The sequence below is a fragment of the Rhinatrema bivittatum genome, chromosome 1, assembly GCF_901001135.1.
Source record: "Rhinatrema bivittatum chromosome 1, aRhiBiv1.1, whole genome shotgun sequence".
NCBI lineage: Eukaryota > Metazoa > Chordata > Amphibia > Gymnophiona > Rhinatrematidae > Rhinatrema > Rhinatrema bivittatum.
Genome location: NC_042615.1, coordinates 61,770,092 through 61,786,649, shown reverse-complemented (window position 1 = coordinate 61,786,649; position 16,558 = coordinate 61,770,092). Strand labels below are relative to the sequence as shown.

Genomic DNA, 16,558 nt, shown 5'->3' with positions numbered 1-16,558 from the left:
AAGGCAGATTCTTATAAGGGAGCATTAGTTGTGGTACACTTACAGCGGTGATTTACAAGATAAGTTGTGGGCAGCTTAGTAATTTTAGTCATTAAATTTAAGGTTGAATCACAATTCAGGTAGTAAAAGCTGGTAAATGATTTCATCCCTAAGCACTCTCAACTATCTTTGCCTCAAGCCCTTTATATTCCTTTACCCCTAATGTGATTGAGAGAGGGCTTATTTATCCTCAGAATAGTTTACCCATGCCATGATGGCCCTAGGAAATCTGCATTTTCCAGAAACCAGCTTCCCAACCCTGTGTGCCAGGCATACAGGACTGGACTATAACATTAAGCAATTTTTATTTATTACAGATTTCTTATATCCCGCTAAATCCAATTATGTTGTGCATTGAGGGTTTCAAATAAAGCACACACAGTTTAACTTACACAAATGAAAACTTCTGTATATAAAACATAAACATTTACATAAAAGAATCCTTAAAAAAAACTAACTTTTTACTAATTTCCTGAATGTTTTTTTTATGTCCATCTGTCTGATCTCAATTGGAAGGCCATTCCAAATGATAAAGATCTCGATCTTCATTCTTATCTGATTCAGAGACTCTGATAACCCTTATGCTGTTCTGTCACCGGCAATCTTTTTCAGATTTTTCTGGCACTCTTACTTCCTTGGTCATTTTTTCCATCCCCTTCTTATACCTATAGAAGTCGGCTGTAGAATCAAGATGTTTGCCAATATAGATCTCGTTCTGAGAGACCCTCTCTTTCAGGCCTCTAATTTCGACTTTAAGGTCATTAATGGCATTGCTGACATCAGAACAACTTATTTCTGAGCCTGTGAGGGGAAATTAACTGATTCCATTACTGATAATCATTCTTCAGGGGATGATTCATTATGATCCATTTATTACTGGCACCTCTGGAGAACTTTGCAAGAGATGCAGCATATGAGGGCTTCTGCTCTATCACAGTTTCAAGGACAATGGCAAATATTTAACAAAAAATATCAGGAAATACTGCTTACCAAAAAAAAAAAAAAAAAAGCACATTCCAAAACTTTGTCTCCACTCGATTCAGCATACCAGCAGCTACTGCTTTCAGTAATGGAGAGGGGAAAAAAGTGCCGAAAAAGGGAAAGTAACCTCTATGTCAGTAACCTCTATGTCAGCTCCTCACAGACCTCGGCCTCAAATTCTACCTCTATGCAGATGACGTTCAAATCGTCATTCCCATTCACAACTCTCTCTCAGATGCCCTTGCCTTCTGGAACACATGTCTTGCCAACATCAATGACTTCCTCACCAACATCCACCTCGCTCTAAACTCCTCCAAAACAGAGCTGCTCCTTATCTCTCCTCACCTCCCTCCCAAACCACCGATCTCCAACGATCCAGCTTTCAACGTCATAACACCCCAACCCACAGTAAGAGACCTTGGGGTTATCATAGATCAACAACTCAATCTCAAAAAACAGATCAACTCCATCCTCAAAGAAGGTTTCTTCAAGCTTCACATCCTGAAGAAACTCAGACCCCTCCTCCACTATCATGACTTCCGCACCGTCATCCAAGCCACCCTTTCCTCAAAGCTGGACTACTGTAATGCCCTCTTCCTTGGCCTACCCTCCTCCACCACCAAGCCCTTACAAATGCTCCAGAATGCCATCGCCAGGGTCATCACCAACTCAAGGAAAGCTGATCACATTACCCCAATACTCAAAGAACTCCACTGGCTCCCCATCGCATCCCGAATTCTCTTCAAAATTCTAACCATAGTGCACAAGTCCATCCACTCGCACAATTCCAATTGGTTGGATGAACCCTTTCGTCCTATACGCACTGAACGACCCACTCGCACTATCAACAAAGGCACCCTCTCCATTCCCCCTTTGAAAAAAGCCCACCTCTCCTCTACTAGGGACCGTGCACTATCCATTGCAGGCCCTAAACAATGGAACGCCCTCCCTACCACTCTCAGGCTAGAGCCATGTTACGCCAAGTTCAGAAAAAAACTTAAAACATGGCTCTTCCGACAAGCCTACCCTGATTAAGTACACCGACTTCTGCAAGTATCTTGCCTACGCCTTGTATATTCCTGTAAATAGTCCGTTGCAGTTTTTATTTATTGCTTTAATTCCTCCACCTCCTGCTCTTTGTATACTCCTCCTTGTTCGCCCTCCCTGTTCATTGTAATTTCTACCTTTAAAGTTACATTGTAAACTGGTATGATGTATGCATACTAATACCGGTATATAAAAGTTTTTAAATAAATAAATAAATCCAAAGATCATTATTGCCAAAAGCTTTCAGTTCACACAGAGATGCACAGTTACTGGGCCACTGCAAACACTCCACTGTAATCCTTTTTCAGGGTATACTGATGGCCACTGAACACAGCCTTCCGGTAGATCGCAATATGTGTTTGTGTTGTGTCTCTGTCCCCTTTCTACCATTCTGATGTTGAAGAACGGGGCAGTCACCATCTGGCATTCTCCAGCTTGCACGGAGCAGGCCACAGCCTCCACCCCATGCAAACTGCACTCCCAGCATATCGTGCTCTTCCGATTTCAACTGCCCCTGACATTGCCAGGCTGCTGGTCTTTCCTGCTCTGCTGCACTTTTGATGAACCAATATCTTTCTCATACACACTATTTGTAGCCCCCACGCCAGCATCCAAAGGGCAGAAATTGCAGTGGGTACTATTTGGTCTCCTCTGGGGCCAGCCAAATGAACTGCAGCCTGTTCTCTTGCTGACTGTGCTCTCTGCCTACCTTGTTCTTCCATCTCAGTAGCTGCTCCCTTAGCTGCCTCTTTCTGCTGCACATTCATTGGATCTACAGTCCTGTAAAAGTCGCCCACTGCAAAGGGATGCCACCTCCATATTTATTGTGGACGGTCCCGGAAACGCCCAATAAATAGGAATTTATATCCTTAGTCATATCTACAGAGTACGTTTACCGAGAGCAGGAGAGGGAACAATTAAGCAGTCATCTTGCACTAAGCCCCTTCAAATTGGGATGTATGAGAATTGGGGCAGATGTGAAAGATGCAATCACATGTTGAAAGGCCAGTTGTTCTTGGGTCCACTTGAAAGGCACCCCTTTCTTCAGGTCCTCTGTGAGCAGGGCTGCTAACTTTGAAAATCTCAGAATAAAATGCCGGTATGAGTTGTTAAATCCGAAGATGCACTGTATCTCTTTGACATCCCTTGGAAATGCCATTCTGTCTCTGCAATGTTATGGATTTTATAATACCATTGTAGAAGATATTATGTAACTCCCATGCATAAAAGATTCGCATGGGAAAATTTTTCCATTTCAAAACATTCCTGGAAAACACATTTTTTTTTGGTTCCCCCCAATAATCTCCCCCTCTCTCTCAGCTTCCTGTCCCCAGTAGTCTTTCTCCTATAATGGCTTTACTCAGTGGCAGGCATTTCCCTTCTGTGAGCCCAATGTATCGATGATGATGCCGCTTCCTCCTGCTTCTCCCTTTCAGTCAATAAGACCATTGCCACATTTTTTTGGTTGGACTATATGGGCTAATGACACCACTTCCTTCTCCTCCTTAGGGTCTGGGAATACCAGTAATGTCATCACTTGGTTTGACTTATACGGGCTGTTGACGCTAATTCTGCTTGCTGAAAATTATAGTAATAAAAATTAAATACAGTTGAAATCATAAACCATGCCCACATTTTCAGACTAATTCAGTTGAACTGGAAGACATGGAGGGACAGGGTAGGGTGGTGGAATATGGGAAGGGACAAGGCAGCAGAGGAGTGATGGTGCAATGTTAGGAGGTGAAGATGTCATTGTGGAAGCGATAGGGCAAGGTGAGGAAGTGAAGACTTTATCAGAGGATTGGAGATGGGGCAAAAAGGTGATTGGTGTAGGCAAGGAGATAGAACAATCATGAGGGAGGGGACAAAGGTTGGATGTGTCACTGGGTTGATGAAGAGTAGGACCTACTATCACTGATCTTGGTTATCTGTGTCTTATCAGCCATTGTCTCTGCTAGCAAATATGAAAGTGTGATTGCATTCTGTTTCTGCATGGACTTGGTGCCTACTGTCCTGACAGATACAGGCAGTGCATGTTAAGGGTATAAAGCTGTTTCGTTTTTGTTTTTGTTTTTTTAATCTTCAGATCCCCAAAAAAGCTATTTGAGAGAATATAAATTAAAAACTTCTGGATAAGTGTAATTGTCTAATGCTGACAGTCATTGGCATTTTGCATGGCAGTGTTCCCTAATAAACTATGCTGGCATCACACTGATACCCATACTTCAGCTTGTAAATTTATATGTATGTGGGGACATGAGGTGATTGGGAGAGTGGTCTCTAATGTGGACCCAATTTTTCCAGGCTTTTGAATATTGGTTTACCATATTTTTCGCTCCATAAGACGCACCTAGGATTCAGAGCGGGAAAATTAAAAAAAAAAAAAAATGGTGTGCTAAATCGGCTCTGTTCCCGGGCGTCTGTGCGTCTTATGGAGCAAATTAGGGTAGGGCATAAAATGTGTGTGGTTTTTTTTTTTGTCTCCATTCCCCATCCCAACCCTTTAAATTTAATGAACTGCAAACCCCCCCCCCCCCCCAAGACTTGCCAAAAATCCCTGGTGGTCCAGCGGGGGGTCCGGAGCGATCTCCTGCACTCGGGCCGTCAACTGCCAGTATTCAAAATGGCGCCAATAGCCTTTGCCCTTACTATGTCACAGGGGCTACTGGTGCCATTGGTCGGCCCCTGTCACATGGTAGGAGCAATGGACGGCCGGTGCCATCTTGTGCCCCTACCATGTGACAGGGGCTGACCAATGGCACCGGTAGCTCCTGTGACATAGTAAGGGCAAAGGCTATCGGCGCCATTTTGAATACTGGCAGCCGATGGTCCGAGTGCAGGAAATCACTCCGGACCCCTGCTGGACCACCAGGGAGTTTTGGCAAGTCTTGGGGGGGTGGTCAGGAGGGTGGGGTTTTTTGGGTTTTTTTTGTTTTTTTTTTTTCATATTCGCTTCATAAGAGGCACAGACATTTCCCCCAACTTTTGGGGGGAAAAAAGTACGTTTTATGGAGCGAAAAATACGGTAAGTAAGATAACTATTATATCATTTGTTTATCTGATTCTTTCTTCTCAGTGTTATGATGACTACGCAAGTGACCTTGGAGGATGCCTTATCCAATGTGGACCTTTTGGAAGAGTTGCCTTTACCAGACCAACAACCATGCATTGAACCTCCTCCATCATCCCTACTTTACCAAGTATGTTACCTGGTGTTATGTAACACAGGAAACTTTTGATCCAATAATGGGGTGAATATTAACAGGGGAATTATGTCTACAGAACTTCACAGTAGGGAAATAGTGTATTTCATATGCAGATTACTCATTTCTCTTTAGCTGGGTTTTTCAGAGGGAGGAAAGATTGGTGCTGTATGCCATAGGATTGCTAGGAGTCTGGTCCTTCAGTGGCTTAGTGAGAGACTTTTTTTTCTTAGTTTAAAACCACACACAATGTAGGAAATACCCGCCAAAATAAGTGGTGAGGTTTGGCATCTGTATGCTGCAAAGTAGATACTGTAGCATGGATTTGCTAAAGGGTGGGCATGTAAAACAAAAATTCATTTCTTTGACTCTATGGCCAAGGAAGTAGGTGAGAAGAGAATGCTAGGTGAAAGAGCGAGAAACCTAATGTTTTCAGTAATTACTCCTGAAATTTGGAATTCATTGCCTACTGAGATAAGACAGATCAAAGACTCCTGTCTTCCATAAGAAGATTGACATGTCTTTTTTTTGTGCTCCTTATGGGAATACTGATTACGAAGGGAGACTTTATTTTAATGCGGGAAGAATGATTTATGTTTTTAGGCTTTTGTAATTATTTCTCACATTGCTTGTATTGTTGTATTTTTATATTGTATGTTGTATAATTACTTTTTAGGTTTATAACAATTTTTACATTATTGAATCATTTTTAATGATTCATGATATGAGCTTTTATATGTCTTAGTGGGTCTACAGAATAATATGTGTGATAAATAGATGTGGTATACTTAGGGAATAGATGCATAAGCCATTGTGGTAGCTTTTGAGCAGGAAGTAATGTAAGTATGTAGGTTGTGAACTAGGAAGTGGTAAATAGAGGCCATAATGCCAAGAGGAGGCTCAGACCTGGGCTGATTCTATTTAGAGTTTTCGGAAATGATGAAGCATGGGCTACAAAGGCAGGTTATGTGTATTCTGCTGACAGGGTCTGCACTGCAAAGAGTGGAGAATTAAAAGAAAACTTCCTTATCCTGCTAGACCAGTCCAGACAGGTGGGAATTTACTCTGTTTCCCAGCTTCTGGAGACAGAGGACATGCCTTTTTCTCTGTGACGACATCACTGGATAAAGGGAGGTGCAGGCTGGGCACTTGTGTATCTGGACAGCTGTGCCCACATCTAAAGTCCGCTTCAAATTCTGATTCAGTCCCTGCCACTTAACATGTTTAGTACAAGTCAAATAGCTTTTCTGTGCTTTATATCTCAATATGTTTGCTGCAGTGTAAGATGAAATTAAATTCCCTTACTTGATATCATGTTGGATTAAATACTGCATATAGTATTTACTGTGTGTATCTGAACTATGGTGTTTTTCCTTCTTTGTAGCCAAACTTTAACACTAACTTTGAAGACAGAAATGCATTTGTCACAGGCATTGCCAGATATATTGAACAAGCCACTGTTCATTCTAGCATGGTAAGAAATCTTGAATATAATAATTTTTTTTTTACCTCGTCTTGAGTCACTAGGGTTCAGATTGACCTTTTTTAAAAATATTCATCTATTAACTAACTTTACAATGTAAAGTTTGAAGAACTTAATATATGTGTCTGTATTCAATAAGGGGTATTTGAGCACTGCTTTCTGGTTGATTTCTTTTATAATTCTTTAGCTATTGCTTTGTAGCAAGTAGCACCTCTTAAAAAATATCTTTCCTAATGTGTAGCAGATGGACTCAGGACCAATGGGTATAGTGTACTCCTGATAGTTGGGAGACGGAGTCAGATTTCAATCTGATGTCGGCCTACATATACCCGTGCAGGAAGCTTAGCTCTTCAGTATGTCTCCTAAGCAGTTAGGGACACTACACATACTTGCACAGTGTTAGAAAATCCAAACCAAAGAAGAAAGAAATCTTACCTCTACAAGACAAGCCCCGCTCTCCTGCGGTGATACCTGAGGGTCCCTCCCCCAGTCGAGAATTCCTGAGGTGATTTCCGAGATCCCTCAGAGGTAAGCCTTGGTCCGGTAGCCGGTTCCTGGCATGGATTTAGCCCCCAGAGTGGCTGAGAGACAGCGGGTGCGATACAGAGCGCAGCGGTGAAGGTATTTTCCCTCTCCCCCCGCAGCTGGAGACCGCCCGACACGAGACCGGGAAGCGCCGAGACAAAGTAAGGTAGAAAACTTTCTTAAAGTCTCTGGTCTCCGAGGCTCGGATAGCCGCAGAGATCGTCCTTCCGGCATCTGTTACATCGGGTTGAGTAGCCCTGTCCGGGCTAGACCCCGATCCGGTGCGAGAGCCTACACTCGTGGAGACCCTCCGGGTGGGGTCGCCATCTTGCCCTTGTGGTCGTTGCGCATCTGTGGTGGGTGCACAGCGGCGCGCGCATCTGTGCCGGGAGTGGATACGTTCTGATGCCATTCCCTGTATTGTTTGGAGTGAGGGAGATAGGGGAGTTTCTAGGGGTTGGGAATTTGGATCCTGATATTTAAACTGTGGGGAGTTGATGGGAAGGGCCCAACAGCTGCAACAGTTTCTATTATAGAGACAAATGGGGAAGGGGTAGCACACACAGCGGCTTGCACGCACATTGGCGCACCCGGAGCACACAACTAAGTCTCCCGGCGCGCGCACAGACCGGTTTTGAGCCACTCCACGCACACAAATCATGGCACAGCCGGCCAAGAAAGCCAAGGGACAAGACCTCTGTCCAGCCTGCCACCTGAGAGCTGTGCAACCCGAAGTGGCCTCTACCCTATGCCTGCAGTGTGAAGAGTCTCAGGGGGAACTGAAGCAAGGCCCCTTGCAGCCAGCAGACTAATCCGGCTCCACCAACGATAGTACCCCGGACCTCTGTATCTCCAACCCGGCCCCTCCTCAGATGGGCTCCTCTGGGAACTCCACTGGATTTAATATGGACCCAGGGACCTTTTCCCGGGTGGAATTCTTCAAAGGGCTACAAACCTTTGTCCAGGCACAATCTGTGCCGCTTGCGACACAGCCACACTCTCCACCAGAAGCGCAAGTCCTTCCAAGCCCCTCTTGGATCCCCCGAGACATGCCCAAGCCGGGCAAAAACCTCCCCCTACTGGACACAGACACCTCGGGGGAAGAGCCTGACTCCCTGGAGGAAGGGGAAATCCTCCAGGGATGGAACCATACCGAACCATGATGCAGTTCTTCTCCAAAGACGAACTGCCCGATCTTGTGTCTCTGAGCCTGAAGATGCTGGCCATTCCTGGCGCAAGTTCCACAGCGGAGCCAAAGACGAATCCAGTTCTGGTCGGTCTCCGTCAAGCCTCATGCTATTTTCCAATGCTGCAGGCCGTACAACAACTGATTGACCTGGAATGGAATGCCCTGGAGGCCAGCTTCAAAGGAGGACTGGCCCTAGAAGACCTATACCCCCTGGAACCCATGGCCAAAGAACTCCTAGGGTTCCCAAAAGTGGACGCCATGGTCTGCGCTATCTCAAAGCACACTACCATCCCATCGAAGGAGGAGCTGCACTCAAGGATGCTCAGGACAGACGTCAGGAATCCATCCTTAAACAGTCATTTGATGTCGCAGGAATGACCCTGCAAATCGCCTCCTGCTGCGCCATGGTGACACAAGCCTGCTTGCTCTTCTCCAGGGACCCAACTACTTCTGCCGAAACATTAGAACTTGCAATATTTCCTCACGGATGCAACCTCAGACCTGGTGCACACCTCTGCCAGGGGCGTCTCATCCATAGTGGCAGCCAGAAGGCAACTATGGCTCCGAAATTGGTCAGCCGACACGACCTCTAAGATGAAACTCACGAGAATGCCTTTTAAAGGATCCCTCCTGTTCGAAAGCGAACTGGAGAAGTTAGCTAACAAAAGGGGCGAATCCCCAGTCCCTCGGTTACCAGAGGACAGGAACAAAAGAACCCAGCACTCCTCTCCCCAAGAACCAAGGGCAGAGGAGCCCAGTGTTTTAGACCGTATAAAAACACATACCAAGCACCTCGCCCTGCAGGCAGGGCCCAGTCCTTTCGGAACAGGCACAACAAGAGGGGAGCCAGCTTAGGTATAGGCCCCGGCCGCACCCCACAGTGAGAATTGACAGACCCATCCACAGGAAGAAGCCATAGGGGGCAGACGTATCCTCTTCTACCAAAGAAGGGTCGAGATAACGGACTAGTGGGTCCTAACCATCATTCGAGAGGGATACTATCTGGACTTCCACAGCATCCCTACAGACAAATTTGTGAGATCACCGTTCCACTTCCTCTCCAAAAGGACGGCAGTGGAAACGATACTGACAAAACTACTCAGCCTAGAGGCGATAACCTCTGTGCCCACGAACCAACAAAATACTGGTCACTATTCCATCTATTTTATCGTGTCCAAGAAGGAGGGAATGTTCCGGCCCATTCTGGACCTGAAGACCGACAATCACTACCTGAAGGTACCACACTTCCACATGGAAACCCTACGCTCAGTCATAAGGGCAGTACAACCGGGAGAATTCTTGACTTCACTGTATCTATCCGAAGCCTATCTCCACATCCCGGTCCACCATGACCATCAGCGCTTCCTACGCTTTTCGATACTGGACCATCATTACCAGTTCTGGGCGCTACCCTTCAGACTACCTACCGCTCCTCAGACGTTCACCAAAATCATGGTGGTCGTGGCGGTGACATTGAGGAAAGAAGGAATCCTGGTTCATCCGTATCTGGACGATTAGCTGATCAGGGCAAAATCTCCAGAGGAAAGTTACCAGGCAACCACCAGAGTCAAGAATTTACTGCAAAATCTTGGGTGGGTCGTCAACACAGCCAAAAGCTGCCTGCAGCCCTCCCAAGCACTAGAGTACTTGAGAGTCCGGTTCGACACCAAACAAGACAAGGTCGTTCTTCCCCTACAAGGAGAAGGAAATTGATGGACCAGTTGCGAAAATTGTTGAACTATGCTTGCCCCAAGGTACGGGACTACCTCCAAGTCCTCAGTTTCATGACATCAACCCTAGAAGTCGTCTCATAGGCAAGGGCCCACATGTGCCCACTACAACGTTCCCTACGATCACGATGGAATCCGATGTCCCAGAACTACTCCATTCGCCTCCAGCTACCGATAGAGGTTCGGACCCAGCTCCAATGGTGGCTACAGGAAGACCATCTGAGCAAGGGAGTAAGACTATCCCCACCGACCTGGATCTTGCTCACCACGGATGCGAGCCTGCAAGGGTGGGGAGCCCACTACTAGGAGCTGACGGCCCAAGGGCAATGGGACAAGGAAGAGGCGGGATAGAACATAAACTACTGGAAGCCCGAGCAGTCAGGCTAGCCTGCCTACAATTCAGTCACAGAATCTGGGCGAATCTGTCAGTCATGTCGGACAACGCCACAACAGTTATTGATGCAGTTAATTACAGTGGCTATTCCCTAAGCAAACTTGATTAATAGCCGTTAATGGACTTCTCCTCCAAGAACTTATCCAAACCTTTTTTGAACCCAGCTACACTAACTGCACTAACCACGTCCTCTGGCAACAAATTCCAGAGCTTAATTGTGCGTTGTGAAATAATTTTCTCCGATGAGTCTTAAATGTGCTATTTGCTAACTTCATGGAATGCCCCCTAGTCTTCCTATTATTCGAAAGTGTAAATAACTGATTCACATCTACTCGTTCAAGACTTCTATCATATCCCCCCTCAGCCGTCTCTTCTCCAAGTTGAACAGCCCTAACCTCTTCAGCTGTTCCTCATAGGGGAGCTGTTCCATCTCCTTTATCATTTTGGTTGCTCTTCTCTGTACCTTTCCATCGCAACTATATCTTTGTTGAGATGCGGTGACCAGAATTGTATACAGTATTCAAAGTGCGGTCTCACCATGGAGTGATATAGAAGCATTATGACACTTTCCGTTCTATTAACTGTTCCCTTCCTCCTAATTCCTAACATTCTTTTGCTTTTTTGACTGCTGCAGCACACTGAGCTGACGATTTTAAAGTATTATCCACATTGATACCTAGATCTTTTTTCTGGGTGATAGCTCCTGATATAGAACTTAACATTGTGTAACTACAGCAAGGGTTATTTTTCCCTATCTGCAACACCTTGCTCTTGTCCACATTAAATTTCATCTGCCATTTGGATGCCCAATCTTCCAGTTTTGCAAGGTCCTCCTGTAATGTATCACAGTCCATTTGTGATTTAACTACTCTGAATAATTTTGTATCGTCCGCAAATTTGATAAGAACATAAGAATATGCCATACTGGGTCAGACCAAGGGTCCATCAAGCCCAGCATCCTGTTTCCAACAGTGGCCAATCCAGGCCATAAGAACCTGGCAAGTACCCCAAAACTAAGTCTATTCCATGTTACCGTTGCTAATGGCAGTGGCTATTCTCTAGGTGAACTTAATAGCAGGTAATGGACTTCGCCTCCAAAAACTTATCCAATCCTTTTTTAAACACAGCTATACTAACTGCACTAACCACATCCTCCGGCAACAAATTCCAGAGTTTAATTGTGCATTGAGTAAAAAAGAACTTTCTCCGATTAGTTTTAAATGTGCCACATGCTAACTTCATGGAGTGCCCCCTAGTCTTTCTATTATCCGAAAGAGTAAATAACCTATTCACATCTACCCGTTCTAGACCTCTCATGATTTTAAACACCTCTATCATGTCACCCCTCAGCCGTCTCTTCTCCAAGCTGAAAAGTCCTAACCTAATCCCTAATCCCTTCTCAACTAATTCAGCAGTATACTATAGAAGTGATTTGGGCATCATCCATGTGGCTGGAAATGTTATGGAACAGTGAAGACCTATAAGATATATAATAAAAAAAAAAAAAAAAGTAGATGAAGTCAACTTTACTGCCTGTTAGTTATAGTAAAATTAAATGCCTAAATTATCTTTTTAATTATAGAATGAAATGTTGGAAGAGGGCCAGGAATATGCTATAATGCTGTACACATGGAGAAGCTGCTCAAGAGCCATTCCTCAGGTAGGATCTCAAAATGACCTTGTATAGAATATGATCTTTTCTTAAGTTAAGAGCTGTTGAGGGATATATTTGTGTGTAAGAGATTATATTTTGCAGTTGAGTGAGAGGAACACAAAGCAAATCTGAACTGTTAAATCATGGTGAATCTTCCATGGCACCTTTTTGACAAAATATAAGACAGTGAAGAACTTCATTTCGTTGTGCATAATAATTAGAAATGTTCCTTCATTGTGGTGGTATGTGCATATGTCACGGACTTCATACTATCCATTTTTACGCATATACCATAGGGTCGATTTTCAAAAGTTCGCTGATCCCTGCGCGTGCACATGGCCGCGCCAATTTTATAACGTGTGTGCTGGTGCGCATATTATAAAATATGATGGCTGCACGCACATGTGTGCTGGATTTTAAAATCTGCACGCGCAGGGGAGGGCGACATATATTTTTTTTCTAAATACATGTGGTGACACAATTGGGTATACCCCAGTTTCCTGCTAATCTGCTCCAATTAAGGATGGACTGGGAGGGAACTTCCCTACCTAAACTTCCTTCCTCTTTCCCCCCTCTCCTCCCACCCCCTAAACCTAACCTAACATTCCCAAATTTTTTAATTTTATTACTTAACTGCTGCTCCGCGTGCCGGCCAGCTGCTGGCGTGCGCTTTCCCGGGACAGCATAGAATGGCATTTTCCCAGCCCGCCCCCCTGGCCCGCCCTTTGGAGAGGCCTGGCACTTGTGCACATACTGGGATTTACGTGCGTGGCCGGGCCCATTTTAAAATGCACCTGGTGCACACGAGGCCCCGCCCAGTTTTTACATGAGCAGGCCTTTGAAAATTTGGGCTTATGCATGTACAAAATACAGAGTTATATACACGCTATCCGCTTTTACTCGTTCGTGCACTATAAAGTCCGCAAGGTACATGCCTACCTCCACAGGAAATGCATATCCCTAATAATAATAAAGTTTAGTTAAAGAAACATGTTGATAAAACGGTTCCTACACTGTTTACAGAGGAGTGGCACATTCTCTGTTGTAATGGGGACAGCATTCAATTGGAGGTAGACATAATGCAATAGATCTCAACTCAGTCCTTGTACATATCCTGCCAGTCTGGTTTTCAGGATATCCACAAATGAATATGCATGATAGATTTGTATTCACTGCTTCCATTGTATGCAAATCTATCTTGTGCATATTAAAAATGGATATTCTAAAAACTAGGTTGACAGTTTGTCCTGAAGACTTGATTGGGACACTGATCTTGTAAAACACAGAAACATGAAATTGATGGAAGGTGAAGACTTTTAGGCTAATGTAATCTGCCTATTTTCCCAACCACAGTCATCTTGAAGGCACTGTGCAGCTTTGTTCCCCAGTGCTAGAAGGATGCTGTGTTCTTGTCTTAAAGTTTTGAATTTTGATTATTGTATTTGCCTTTCTCTGGGACAGAGAACAATCATCGGCCACACATGCGGGTGATGTCACTTCTAGAAGGTCTTTCTGAGCATGCACGGGTATTTCTATGCAGCTGCTGCTGTGCGAGTTTTCAACTTTCTTCTAATATGAAAATACATTTTCAGCTCTCTTATTAACACTCTTCGAAGTTTTGTTTTTTGGTCTTACTTTTTTCTTTCTCCTTTCTCTTATTTTTATGCCTCAAAAAAAAAATGAGGGGAGAAACATTTTTTTTATTCTCCTTTTTTTCCTATTTGTTCAGGATTGTGGTTTTTTTTTTTTTAGCTTTGTTCCATTTCAGGATGGCAAACAAGCTGGGGTTCAAAAGATGTCCCCCATTGCTTCTTGGACCAGCATGACAAGTTTGTTCATTGCCTAGGACTGACTCTTCCACAATGTCCCCAGCTGTGCAGCATGTGCTTGCATGTCTTTGAGAGATAGTAGACAAAAAAAACATGTTTGAGGGATTTTCTGGCATCTCCTCGAGCTTACACCTTAGGGAAGAGAGCTTCCACCTTAAGTTAAAGATGACTCAGTCCTCTCATGATCAGCACCTTGATAAGAAAGGAAGCACCTAAGTTTTATTTTTATTTAATGGGCTTATAATCCGCTTGTTCCAACTTGACCTCTGCATCTCCTAACAGTGCATTCATAAAAATAAACACATCACAAATTTAGACATACATGCAACACAAATACATCAATATATAAATAAAACAGATAAAATCAAATTATTCCATAAATTTATTTATTTATTTTTAGATTTTTATATACCGGTGTTCCTATATGAAATAAAGATCACATCGGTTTACATTGAAACAGAACATGAAAATTGCCAAAAGGCATTACATAGAACAAGGTTATGAAACTTGGAACAGTGTACATAAGTTCAAAATTTAACAATAACGTTGTAACATTGATGACCAAAAGATAAAGGAGAAAAAAAAAAAAAAAGACTTAAACAATTAAGTTGACAGGTCTTATTGAGCATAAAAATTATAACGTATAAGTGAGAAAGTCTCAAGTGTCCTGCAGCAAGAGATTAGATACCGAAGTAGGTAGTGGTATGGAAAATGGGGGTTTGTGAAGAAGATATGTTCTTGCTGGTTGGAGGGGAAAAAATGAAATAAATGTGGGCAAATAACTTTTTCTTTTTCTTTTACTTTTTTTTTTAAATAAAGTTTTTTTTTTAAATAAAGTTCCTCTGTGATGAAACACATCAGTACAGTACCAGCCACTCAAAAGTTGGTAGAGAAGCACCCACCTCTGGCAGACTCCCTATTGGGCATGGAAGCTTGCATGATGGCATCAAAAAGCAAAGGCCTTGTTCCTCTTTTAGGGCCGAAGTTTCCTTGGTGTGGACTCTCTCTAGCCTCGGAACCAAATGATTTAAGCAAGGAGTCTCTAAGGAATTTGCCCTTCATAAGCAGTGATCTCAGATGCATCGGACCATTCTTTTACTGTTGTTCCTTCATCTGAGTAGCATACATTTGTAAGAAGAATATGGATGGATTTCATGAAGAGCTATCTCATCTACTACCACCTCTGTTTATAAATGTCTATACCACTTAACAAATGTCTTCCATTTTGGAATCTGTGGCTCTCACAATGTTTTTATTCCCCTATACTTTTATGGGCAACAGAAATTCTAGCCTCAAATATAGCTGAGATCTCGTTTTTCCCTTCCTCCTGGGAAGGAGCAGAAGAGGTGCTTATAGTTCTTTTAGATTTACAAGAAGGCTCTGTATCATCTTACTTTATGCAAACATTTCATTCAGAGTGTGAAGACTTATCTGATCTTCCTTCGAACACATCTCTGCAATCTCTGAGTAGTTCTCTGGAATATATTTTATATCTTGATTTTCTGTGAGAAATGGCAGCAGAAGATTTCATTCTCCTTGCAGCAACAAACAAAACACAGGGAGGTTATTTTTAACTTATTAAAGTTCATTGAGTGTCCCAAACACATGGTTGCTGTAGCAGTATGCGGATTTCTACAGGAACTTTAATCAAGGATATGGCAGACACCTGTATCAACACTTCCAGTTTCCAAAAATTTGGATATTAAATATAAAGTCCAGCCCTATCTAGGTGACCAAAAGATTCAACATCCTCAGCAATGTTTATGGTATAATCAGCTCCAAAGAGGACCAAGCACAGAAAGACACACTCCAATTTACCACCTGCTGAAGATTCTGCCTTTCTGGACAGAAGAAAGCAAAGAACATTTTCTAATCTACAATGTTAAATTCCAGGAAAGCAGCTCACCAGTTGTACATGGTTCAGTAAATACATTCAAGTTTGCAGAAGCTGGAAGAAGAGGTGCAAGATCTTTCATCAGAGGCTGAGGATTTTGTGTAACCTTTGTTCCAGGATGCTGAGGAATGCAGTAAATACCTTAGATTGGCTTACGAGGCATATGACGCTTCTTGTAGGACTTCTGTAATAAACATTGGAGCTAGAATACTAGCCTGTCTTTGAGCTTCCAATCTCTATGAGGATGTTCACGGAAAACTTGCTGATGCCCCATGTACTGGGCTCAATCTTTTTGGAGAGAAGATTAAGACAGTAGACCTTGTTGAGAATCGTTGTCCTACTGTGCTATTCTATTTACCTTAGCAACAACAGAACAACCATCAACATTTCAGAAGACCCTTCCTCAGTATTACAGAAGACATTTCTATTCCAGGAGAAGATACAGTCTTATGAGTGGCCTCAACTCCAGCAGCAACAAAGGAGGCCCTATGGCAGAGACAGGTCTAACCAATAAACACTTCAGTAGCCTCAAAGCTGAATCAAAGTTTTTAACTACAATTCTCACCAAATTCCTGTATTACTATTTGACA

At 43.4% G+C, this 16,558-nt stretch overlaps 1 protein-coding gene across 3 annotated transcripts in view; it reads left to right on the top strand.

Annotated features, from left to right (window-relative positions):
• Positions 1-16,558, top strand: part of CYFIP1 (cytoplasmic FMR1 interacting protein 1) — a 250,653-nt gene that overhangs the window by 17,843 nt on the left and 216,252 nt on the right. For all 3 annotated transcript variants that reach the window (XM_029611029.1, XM_029610852.1, XM_029610940.1), the window contains exons 2-4: positions 5,144-5,267; positions 6,655-6,744; positions 12,174-12,251. In XM_029611029.1, coding sequence (XP_029466889.1) covers positions 5,148-5,267; positions 6,655-6,744; positions 12,174-12,251 — 288 coding nt within the window. In that variant the 5' untranslated portion in view covers positions 5,144-5,147. The remainder of the gene's footprint in view (positions 1-5,143; positions 5,268-6,654; positions 6,745-12,173; positions 12,252-16,558) is intronic.